General features: G+C 64.9%; 2 protein-coding genes and 1 long non-coding RNA gene across 4 annotated transcripts in view; 2 read left to right on the forward strand and 1 right to left on the reverse strand.

The window, feature by feature from the left end:
• BAIAP2L2 (BAR/IMD domain containing adaptor protein 2 like 2) overlaps positions 1-3,644 on the forward strand; it is a 26,909-nt gene extending 23,265 nt beyond the window's left edge. The window contains exons 11-14 of the mRNA XM_025460306.3: positions 1,716-1,838; positions 2,143-2,350; positions 2,940-2,983; positions 3,156-3,644. Coding sequence (XP_025316091.1) covers positions 1,716-1,838; positions 2,143-2,350; positions 2,940-2,983; positions 3,156-3,231 — 451 coding nt within the window. The 3' untranslated portion in view covers positions 3,232-3,644. The remainder of the gene's footprint in view (positions 1-1,715; positions 1,839-2,142; positions 2,351-2,939; positions 2,984-3,155) is intronic.
• Positions 2,308-6,574, reverse strand: LOC112668189 (uncharacterized). Its single transcript, XR_003141548.3, has 3 exons — positions 4,995-6,574; positions 4,760-4,867; positions 2,308-2,856 (listed from the first exon to the last, which is right to left on the reverse strand). It is a non-coding gene; the product is annotated as an uncharacterized LOC112668189 (long non-coding RNA).
• On the forward strand, positions 5,671-10,170 carry SLC16A8 (solute carrier family 16 member 8). Of its 2 annotated transcripts, none has more exons than XM_025460301.2 (4): positions 5,671-5,899; positions 6,497-6,640; positions 6,867-7,730; positions 9,632-10,170. In XM_025460301.2, exons 1-4 carry the CDS (start codon positions 5,686-5,688, stop codon positions 9,946-9,948), a joined length of 1,539 nt encoding a protein of 512 aa, XP_025316086.1. In that variant the 5' UTR covers positions 5,671-5,685; the 3' UTR covers positions 9,949-10,170. The 2 variants fall into 2 exon arrangements, with proteins under 2 accessions (XP_025316086.1, XP_048971264.1); XM_049115307.1 differs by lacking the exon at positions 5,671-5,899 and adding an exon at positions 5,968-6,104.
• The last annotated feature ends 402 nt before the right edge of the window (positions 10,171-10,572 follow it).

Consider the following 10,572-nt stretch of genomic DNA (forward strand, 5'->3'; position numbering starts at 1 on the left):
GGGAAGGTCCTTAAAGATTGCCAACGGGGGGTTGGTTTTGACACCAGGAGTGGAAGCTAGAGGTGGGGAAATCCATCGGGGTCCCTGCAAGGCTGGCGGACGGTAGGGGTTGGCAGCCCAGAAAAGGGGAGTGTGCAAGGATCACTCTGCCAAAGAGGAGGGAGGGAGGAGGTGGGAGCTTGTGGGAGCCAGGCAGTGACCCCCACAGGGCTTATGGAGCGGGGACTGTGTGGTGCTCACTCCCACTTATGCTGCGGGGGAGAAGAGATGAATGAGGGCTTCGAGGGAGGAGTCAGCAGGTGCTGTGAAGGACTTGCAAGGGTGGTGGGTGGGTCAGTGGGCCATGGACAGGTGAAGGGTGGATGGGAGGGTGTGGGTCAGTGGATGGTGGTGGAGGGAAGATGGACTGGGGGTGGTCACATGGGCGGGAGGATGCAGGTCGGTAGGTAGGGATGCATTGAGTGTTGCGGGTGAGGGGAAGCACAGATAAGGGGTGCTTAGACGGAGGAGTGACTGGAAAGGTATGTGAATGAGTTGGTAGAGGGGCAGCCAGGTGGTCAAGAGGTGACAGATGGACTAGGGACTGGTCGTCCGTGGGTGGTTGCACTCGTGGATCACAGATGGGTGATGCAGGATGGGATGGCGCAAGGGTAGAGGGATGGATGGCAGGTGACCACTGGACCAAGAATTGAAGGGTGGGCTGGCTGGCAGAGAGATGGCTACAAACACCAGGGTGGAACCTCCTGCTCTGTGGGCCCACACCAGCAGGCAGCAGGAGCCCTGAAAGTCCCCACAACAGGTGTATAGCTGACCTCCTGGGGACCTGAGCGAATCTGAACCACCCAGACCCATGCTCTCAAACCACGTTCCTGGGACACGGCTGGGGAAGGAGGTGGCAGGTTGTATCAGTGGGCACTTTATGGTGAAAGCAGAGCTAAAGCATATGGAAATGGTTTTGTTCTGTCATTTTGAGCTGAAATCCAGTTACCTTTAGGTGAGAACATTGTTGATTGCGTTGTGGGGCCTAAGGGGGCTTTTTGGAGAACACTTTCCGAAATGCTCTGCAAGGATCTGATGGGTCCAATAGGGTCTGAAAAAGCTGAGGAACATCAGTCCAAGTGCCTTTCCCGAGGCCCAGCTGCTCTGCAGGTGCAGTAATGAGCCTCCAGTCAGGCAAAGACCAAGCGCAGGGCTACCTGGGGTCACCAGAACCAGAGTCCTAGGGTGGGTGGCCACAGCGGGGCTGAGGAGCAACAGGCCCTGGCTCAGGTGCCCCTTCCTCTGGGCTCGTACAGTTGTCTGTGGTCCTGACCCCTTCCCAGTCACCCTTGTCATCATGCGTTTTCGAATCTGTCTGTCCACCGGGTGGGGAGCCTCTGGGGAGTAGGAAGGGTGTCTGGCTCTCCGTGGGCCTCACATGGTGGGTGCTCAGTGGGTGGGGAATGAAGCGGGTCACAGCATGTCCTCAGACACTCTACTTTCCTTCCGCCTTGGGCTTCCAGTGCCTCCTCGGGTGACCTGGCCCCTGGCAGGACATGAGCCTGGACTTGAATGTCGAGAAAGATCTCCTCAAGGGATGCAATGAGTTAGTCTGGGTAAAGCCCTCCGAGCGAGGCCTGGCCCGCAGCACTGCTCAGTAAGAGCTCCCAGGAAGGTGAGTTTGACCTCTTTTTTGGGGCCTTCTGCTCATGGGGCCCTCTGCCTGCACCCCGCAGGAGCGGCTGGTTCCCTGAGGCCTATGTGAAACCTTTGGAGGAGATGCCCATGAGCCCCATGAACGCCTTGAGCCCAGTGACCTCCGTGAACCCAATGAGCCCTATGAATGAGCTACCTTCCAGGTACCCGGTGGTCAGAAGTGGGGCAGGGGTGAGGACTTCAATGGGGGTGGCACCTTAGGGGACATCTGTGAGTTGCGATCCTGAGTGGACTCAGCCTCCTTTGGCCCTTGGAGGAAGGGAACCCCCTCCTTTCTACATGTGACAGCCATTGCGTCCATCCCTCTACCTTCAAGCCCGTGGCCTCCTTTCACCCGTGTGCGAGGGAAGAGGCTGTAGTATGCTTAGGAGCCCAGCAAGATGGGGTAGGGTGCAGTAGGGGCCTCCCACCTGAACCCCTACACCTCCCTCCCTCCTCTGGACTCAGATCCTACCCGCTCCGGGGCAGCCACAGCCTTGATGACCTCCTGGGCCGGCCGGGCAACTCCACAGCACCCTCAGAGTACTGGGACGGCCAGCCCCGGTCCCGAACCCCGAGCCGCATCCCCAGCCGCGCCCCCAGCCCCGCGCCTCCACCCTTGCCCAGCAGCCGGCGAAGCAGCATGGGCAGCACGGGGGTGGCCAGTGACGTCAAGGTGAGCTCCACCCCGCTGCACCGCCTGTCCCCAGCCCCGGCCTCACCCAGTGGGCAGGGAGACTGGAGGCCAGGTAACCCTCCTGCTTTGCCACTGGCTGGCTGGCAGGGGGTCTTCCCCGCCGCAGCCTCAGTTTGTCCATCTGCGGGGAGGTGTAGGATGGATTTCTGAGTCTGGGGCAGAGGGAAAGGGGAAAGCATTCCTCTCAGGGACTGGAGCCCCCGTTGTCCTGCTGGGAGCACTGGAAAAGGCCTGTGCTCTCTACCTCCCCACCCCCTGGGAGAGGCAAGACCAGGATCCTGGGTCAGAGCCGGGGCTGGAGCTGGCGGGGCAGGACTGGGGTGAGGTGTGGGGTGCAGGGAGGGCATCTGCAGCCTGGGAGATGGTACTTGGGTCCAGAGGCTTCTCAAGGCTGCGATCCACAGAATTCTGGGCTTCAGAACACCTCGGCCTTATTTCCCAGAAGCCTGGCACTGCAGGGGCATCTGGTCTCGTCCTCTGCCTTCCTGGAATGGGGAGTGGCAGAGGCAGGGGCTCACCTGCCCCTCTCCACTCCCTAAACCTGGCCCTTCCTCCACCCCCACTGTAGAAACTCATGTCCTGGGAGCAGCAACCCCCAGAGCTCTTCCCTCGGTGAGTCCTAGAGCAGGAGTCAGAGGGGCAGGGCTCAGAGGGGGCTGTGGGGGAAGTCGAGGCAGGGGTGAGTGGAGGTGGGGCAGGAGGTCGGGGCGGACACAGGCTCAGGTGCCCAGCCACTTCCCCTGGACCCAGAGCCAGCTGACCACCCCGACCTCTCGCCTCACAGGGGCACCAACCCCTTTGCCACCGTAAAGCTGCGTCCCACTGTCACCAACGACCGCTCAGCACCCCTCATCCGCTGAGGTGCCTCCGTCCATCAGGGGTCTGAGGTCGTACACCCACGCCTGCCCAGGGGCTGCCCAGAGCTGGCGGCAGCGGCATCAGCAGCAGCAGTGGATCCAGGGAGCTGGGGTCCTGATACTGGGGATACTGGGGGTGGCTGCCCTTCCCCAAACCGCGCCCTCAGCTTGAGCAGCTCCCAAGGGACTGGCCTGGGGTCTGGGGCCGTCAGAATAAAGCAGGCAGCATTGGGGGGCGGGATCATTTCTTCCCCCCACGAGGGCCCTAGAACTCTCCCTGGGGGCCCCCCTTGTGCACCCCAACCCTTCCCCGCTCCATAAGGGAGGAGCCCCCACACACCCCCTTCCCCACCCTATGTATGTCCTCCTGTTGGACTTTTGTAAACAGTGAGAAATAAAAGCAGGTGGACACAGCAGCAGGACTGGCAGTGTGTGATTTGGGAGCCAGGGTGGGGGCTTGGGGCTGGAGGTGTCCCACTGGAGAATGGAGTCCCGGAGGCCCTGTGGGTCCCTGGTTGTTCCCTGGGAGGCGTCTGCTCCCGCACAGCCTCTCACAGCCCTGGGCTAAAGCAAATCTCTAGGTCTGCCCTGAAGCCCTCCGGCTGTATCCACCCACAGGCCCAGTGTCTGTGCCGCTCTAGGATTCCCAGGAAACGGTGGCCTCCCCGGAGGGGGAGGGGTGGCAGTGGCCAAGGTCTGGGACCACCAGCAAGTCACCCTCCGGCAGCCTGGGACACAGCACCCTTTGTTCTGGACCCTCCCGCCCTCGCAGTCCCAGGCTCACTGACTGGGATTAGCCTGATCCAGAGGAAAGTCTCAGAGGCCCCTCCTGGAATGTGGCCTGGGGGTGGGGGGCCTGCGAGCCACTGAGGTGAGTAGGGCTGGTGGGGTCTCTCAGGGGCAGGGCGATGCTCCCAGCAGCACTAGGACCCACCCACCCCCACCCCCCTGCCAGAGCAGAGCTCTGTGCATCCTCTGCCCAGTGGAGGGGCCTCCTCTCTAGCTCTGCTGGGAGAGCCTGAGACCCGGCCCCCACCGTGAGGTCCAGCTTGGCCCTGCACTGCGGCCAATGCCCTGTCCTTTCTCCCTTTCCAAGCAAAAGCCTCTTAGAGGGGTCGAGGGGGGACACTCTAAGCCCTAGGCCTGAGGGGGAGAGCCGTGGGTGAGCCAGGCCAGCGGCCGATCTGCAGGACAGCCCGGGGGTCTTCGGCCGCGGCCCCCGTAAGGCTAGCTTCCCCGGGGGAGCCAGCGGGCAGCCCCTGCCGGTCAGCCTCAGGAGATGTGAGGCTGGACATCCAAGGCCACGGGACGGCTCAGGTGAGTGGGGGTGAGGGCTGCCAGGACCGACCCCTTGTCCGGAGAGGGGACAGCAGGCAGGAAAAGCCAGAACCTGGTCCTGCTGAGAGAGGGTCGGAGTCCCAGATCCCCACGGGGTGCCTGGCACTGCCCAGCGCCAGGAGGAAGACCCGGGTGCGGCCGGGCAGCGGGAGGGAAGGAGGCTCCGGCCCCAGCTGCGGGCTGGCCCACCCACCTGGGCTGTTCCGGGGGCCACGGGAGGCTGCTGCGTGCACCCCTGGCTGGAGCTCCACGGGTGTGAGAGACTTCAGAGCTCTTTTCTGCTTGTGGAGGGTTTGGGGAGCTGCTTGGGGTTTGGAGAACAGAAGGTCTCTTTAGTGCCCCCTCAAAGGTCGAGGTGGAGCCAGAGACCCGACCGCACCCCACCAAGACTCCCGGTTGGCCCCGGGGCAATGGGCCGCCCATCTTACAGGTGGCAAGACTGAGGCTCAGCGAGGCAGGAGGATCCGCCTGAGTCACAGAGCGGATCCACGGCTAAGCTGGGATGAACTGGAGCTCAGCTTCTTTGGCTCCTGAAACGAGGCTAATGTTACTCCAAAATGTCTGGGGTTTTTTGTTTTGTTTTATTTTTTTTCCATAATATTCTGATGACAATAGTCATTTCTGGTCATTGAGAAAAATGAAGAACACTTGGCCAAGGAGCCAAATACACCCAGCCATTTTGCAGCTGGCACTTGGCTGCCCTTCTCTGCACGCCCCCCCCACCCCCCGTGAGTTCTTGCACCCTGGGAACCCTGGCGGTCCCCGCAGCTGGGGCACACACACTGGCCGCCCAGCTCTCCCACTCACCAGCACCCCCTCTCCGGCCACCACTAGGTCCCTAGGAAGGAGTGCCCTCCGAGCCCGTCTTCCTGAAGTCCTGACCCAGGTGGGAACGATTCTATTATCCTCCTCTCACCTTTTATAAGCCCTTTGGAGGAGGGCAAGTTTGGGGTGAGGCGCTACCTCGGTCTTCCCTCCTGGCTCATTCCCGGAACAGGGCTCACCTGGGTAGCCCCGTGCCTCAGTTTCCCCACGGTGGGTCTCCATCCCCCTTCCTTGCCGGGGCTACAGACCTTCCCTGCCCCCTCTTGTCCCCTTCCTCCAGCAGAGGCAGCAGCGATGGGCGCTGGCGGCCCGCGGCGGGGCGAGGGACCCCCAGACGGGGGCTGGGGCTGGGCCGTGCTGGGCGCCTGCTTCGTGGTCACCGGGTTCGCCTACGGCTTCCCCAAGGCCGTGAGCGTCTTCTTCCGCGCGCTGATGCGCGACTTCGGCGCGGGCTACAGCGACACGGCCTGGGTGTCCTCCATCATGCTCGCCATGCTCTACGGCACGGGTCAGGCCCCTGGCAGGCCCCTCCCCCCAGGCCCAGGGCTGAGGGCGGCATCCCCGACCCGCTGGGCATCCCAGGGAAACCACTTTCCCCCTGTGGAGACGCTGGCCCCAGAGAGGGGAGGAGAGGGCAGGGGCTGACCGGCAAGTTTGGCCACCCTGCAGGGCCCTCCTTTCCCGCCAAAGACCTACACCCGCTTCTCTTACAGGTGGGGGAACGGATCTAAATAAAATCGCCCCTCCCCGCTCCCGGTTCCCTGGCCCCCTGGGGGGTGGAGGACCTGCTGGTGTTAATCCCAGCCCAGCGCCTGGGGGGTGGGAGTAAGGGACGATTCCAGCTGCGCAGATAAAAAGGGAGGGGTCTGCTCCTTCTGCTTTGGGTCCCCGTTCTCTGGAGGGGCGGGGGGTGGGGCCTCTGGACCAGGACAGGTCCCTGCCTTGCGGCCCCGCAGGGCGCCTCCCAGCCAAGCTGTGTGACCTTGGCCAGACGCTGCCGTCTCTGAACAGGGGGTGCCCTTATCCCTTGGAGCCCCGTCTGGGGCTGGAGTGTCCAGGGAGAGAGCTTAGTCCGGCCGGAGCGGTGACGGTGCTCCGCCCACAGGTCCAGTCTCCAGCATCCTCGTGACCCGCTTCGGCTGTCGCCCGGTGATGCTGGTGGGGGGGCTGCTGGCCTCGGCGGGCATGGTCCTGGCATCCTTCGCCACGCGCCTCCTGGAGCTGTACCTGACGGCCGGGGTGCTCACAGGTGAGGGCGGCCCTTCCCCGGCTCCCCGCCTCCCCTATGAGGACGGGGCTGGGGGGGGGGCTGGGGGGAAGGGAGTCCTCGCTGGTGCAAGACCTCCTCGTCCTCGGTTTCCCCTCGGAGAGGCGGCCGGCCCGCCCCTCCCGCCGGGGTGGGGGCGGCGCCCTGGGTGGGGCCCGGGGTGGGGGCGTCCCCGGAGAGCCCCCGCACAGCGCCGCGCCGCCCGCAGGCCTGGGCCTGGCCCTCAACTTCCAGCCGTCGCTCATCATGCTGGGGCTGTACTTCGAGCGGCGGCGGCCCCTGGCCAACGGGCTGGCGGCGGCGGGCAGCCCCGTGTTCCTGTCGGCGCTGTCGCCGCTGGGCCAGCAGCTGCTCGAGCACTTCGGCTGGCGCGGCGGCTTCCTGCTGCTCGGCGGCCTCCTGCTGCACTGCTGCGCGTGCGGCGCCGTCATGCGCCCTCCGCCCGGGCCCGGCCCGCGGCCTCGCCGGGACAGCGCGGACGACCCTCCCGCCGACGCCGACGCCGAGGCCGGGGCCGGGGCCGGGGCCGGGGCCGACGCCGAGCGCCCCGGGCTGCGCCTGCGCGAGGCGCCCCCTGGCGGGCGGCCCCGGCGGCGGCTGCTGGACGTGGCGGTGTGCGCCGACCGCGCCTTCGCGGTGTACGCGCTCACCAAGTTCCTGATGGCGCTCGGGCTCTTCGTGCCCGCCATCCTGCTGGTGAACTACGCCAAGGACGCGGGCGTGCCGGACGCCGACGCCGCCTTCCTGCTGTCCGTCGTGGGCTTCGTGGACATCGTGGCGCGGCCGGCCTGCGGCGCCCTGGCGGGCCTGGCGCGCCTCCGCCCGCACGTCGCCTACCTCTTCAGCCTGGCCCTGGTGGCCAACGGGCTCACGGACCTGAGCAGCGCGCGCGCGCGCTCCTACGGCGCCCTCGTGGCCTTCTGCGTCGCCTTCGGCCTCTCGTACGGCATGGTGGGGGCGCTGCAGTTCGAGGTGCTCATGGCGGCCGTGGGCTCGCTCCGCTTCCCCAGCGCGCTGGGCCTGGTGCTGCTCGTCGAGGCCGTGGCCGTGCTCATCGGACCGCCGTCTGCCGGTGCGCCCCGCGGGAGGAGCGGACGCGGGCGAGTGGCCCGAGACGAGGGGGGCGCGCCGTGTCCCAGAGGCAGCTGCCGGGGAGCGGGGGGTCGGGGGTGCCAGGTGGGCCCTCCTCCGAGCCGGCACCGCGAGGCCTGCGAGGGGCCCGGAGGGCGGGAAAGGTACCAGGAGGAACCAGCGGTGACCCGGCGCGCCCACTGGGTCCTCTCCAGCGTTGGCGCCAAGTCCCGGGAAGCGCAGACGCGTATTCCTCGGAGGTGGGAGACCTGCGGGCGCCTAGCTCGGCGCCCCAACGCCCCAACGCCCCAACGAGAGCAGAGCCCCGCCCAGGGCCGGCTGCCCCTTCCTCTGGAGCCCCGCAGCTCAGTGCTTTAGCGTGCCCAGCCTCTAAGGGTGACCAGGACAGGGGCAGCGTGTTTGAGGAAGCAGCCGTGTGGCCAGGAGCAGCCTGTGGAGAGCTCAGTGTGCTCCTGCGGTGGTCACCCTGGGGCCCAGAGGGGGCTCCCTCCCTCCCCTCTGCAGCGGCCGGGCCCTCCACTGTGCCACCGCCCACTGGGCACTCCACAGGGGCCCACGAGAGGCCAGGGAAGGATTCCCGCAGGGTAGACCCAAAGGAGGACACAGGACAGTGTGGGGCACATTAGAGGGGCAGCGTTCCTATACAAGTGATGCAGAAAGTGAGTTTGGAAAGGAGGGGACATTAGGGTCCTCTCGGGTTGGTGGGTTGTCCCCGAAACAGCAGAGAGCCTGCTTGTGAGCAGGAGCGTTGTCGGGCTGCGTGATGGAGCAATGAGGGGAGGCTACCTTTGCTGGGGCCCAGCCTGCCCCTGAGATAGGGCAAGCTGCCCCCCTTCTGGGGCTGGGGTAGCTGAGCGCCCTTGTCAAGCCTTGTCATCTCACCCGACTCAGTGTGAGGGTGGACCCCTCAAGCCCACCACCAAAAGCCACAAAACCAGCCCTCCAGAGGTTCAGGGACGCATCTTCCATTTTCTCATGTGACCTGGGGGGGTGGATCTAATAGGACACAAGAAGGTGATGAACACTGCAGGGCTGCGTGTGGGAGGGGCAGGGGCAGGACAGGCCGGCTGAGCAGGGACCAGGAGGGCGAGTCTGGAAAGAGTACTCAGAGGGGCTCAGGCAGGCAGCCGGCCTGGGGGACACAGGAAGCCTCCTTGAGCTGTTGACCAAGGGGTCACAGCCTGGGGTGGTGGGCAACAAAAATGCCAAGAGGGTGGAGCCCACAGAGGAACCATACTGGGGGGGGGGGGGAGTATTTGCAATGAAAATTAAGATTTTCCTGAGTATGAAAGTAGTACGTGCCTGGATAGAGCACTCGGAAAATACAGAGGGGGAAAGGGGAGTTGTGACTCACAAGTCCTGCCCCCAGCCTGCACTACTGGGCACTCAGTCTAGGGTCCAGGGGCCCCCTGGCAGGGGCGGGAGGAGGCTGGGGGTGGGGGGGGAGATGGAGAGAAAGCTGAGCCAGGCCCCTGAAGACCAGGAGGATTGAGTAGAAAGAGCAAGAGTTAGGGGCCCCCGGGAGGGTGAGGCTGAGCCAGGACCCCTCCCCACTTGCTAGCCAGGCAAGACACAGGGCACACGTGGGGTTTCAGTCTGGGGTGGAGGGGGTGCCTTATAACCTGTAAAGTGCTGCCTCACTAAAGGCCTTTTATCACTTAAGAAATTGAGGTCCAAGGAGGTGGTGACATTTTCAAGGTCTAAGGGGGAGAACACCTGTGGGGTTTTGCCTCTTAAAACAGGAATAGAGACCACGGTGTGTCTGTGTCACCCAAATGTAAACCCCACCAGAGGGAGGGCATGACCCTTTATGTGAGGCTGTGGGGCAGGGTGAAGGGGGTTTCCCTGCAGGCCCTCACCCCCCTCCTCCTTCCACCCCAGGCCGCCTGGTGGATGCCCTGAAGAACTACGAGATCATCTTCTACCTGGCTGGCTCTGAGGTGGCCCTGGCTGGGATCTTCATGGCTGTCGCCACCAAGTGTTGCCTGCGCCGCTCTCGGGACACCCCGCCCGGCCAGGTGGCCGAGGGCGGGGCCAGCGACACCGAGGACGCGGAGGCCGAGGTGGACTCTGAGGCCCTGCCCACCGGTGCTGAGGAGCCGGGCAGCCGCGAGCCCCTGGAGGTGCCAAGCCCCGGGGCCAGGCCCGCAGAAGCAGAGGTGGAGGCAGGGCCAGGGCGGGACACCAAGTCTGTATAGCCCAGGGCACCAGGCCAGGTGGGCTTACCCTGGCTGTCCCAAGAGGGCCTGGCACACCGGAGGCTGCTTTACAGGGCCCACCCCTGGGGTCTGGCAGGAGCTCCCGCCCTCACCTGCCCTGTGGCCATGGCCAGGCCCTGCCCTGGCTTGGTGATGCTGCTGTGCACGGACAAGGGCTTGGCCTGTGTGACACTGAAGTTCATAAAGCTCGGCGGCAAGACAGAGGCTCCGTCCCTGTGCCTTCGCAGCTCTGGCGGCTGGTGGGGGTGGGAGGCAGTCCGGGAGGCTCTCCCCAGGGCCCTCTGACCCGGAAGGTATTGGGGGAAGAAGTGGCAGGGATGGGGAAGAGGGGGCGTGGAGCAGGAGGTGTCCTCAGACTCGGAGGCACTGGGGCCTCTTGCACTCCGATCCAAGTGCAGGGAGCCCCAGGTCTCACCTTGGCGGGGAAGCCTCTGGGATCTCTTCCCTCTGTGTTTATTCTCTTCCCACAAACCTGACACCTGGCACTTCCTTTGCCTCCCCGCCCTCAAATCGTTTGAGTGTGGAAACCAAGCCCAAGAGTAGGAAGGGGCCTTCCCACCACAGCCCCGGGACATTCAGCCATGGGCTCAGGAGGGCCCATCC

Source organism: Canis lupus, chromosome 10 (assembly GCF_003254725.2).
Source record: "Canis lupus dingo isolate Sandy chromosome 10, ASM325472v2, whole genome shotgun sequence".
NCBI classification, from domain to species: Eukaryota; Metazoa; Chordata; class Mammalia; order Carnivora; family Canidae; genus Canis; species Canis lupus.

What these genes read in the sequence shown, in the direction of transcription:
- SLC16A8 (XM_025460301.2), top strand. Translation starts at nt 5,686, where the DNA reads ATGGGCGCTGGCGGCCCGCGGCGGGGCGAGGGACCCCCAGACGGGGGC. An exon ending in CGCCATGCTCTACGGCACGG is followed by an intron (nt 5,900 to 6,496) that starts GTCAGGCCCCTG and finishes CTCCGCCCACAG; the next exon opens with GTCCAGTCTCCAGCATCCTC. An exon ending in GACGGCCGGGGTGCTCACAG is followed by an intron (nt 6,641 to 6,866) that starts GTGAGGGCGGCC and finishes CGCCGCCCGCAG; the next exon opens with GCCTGGGCCTGGCCCTCAAC.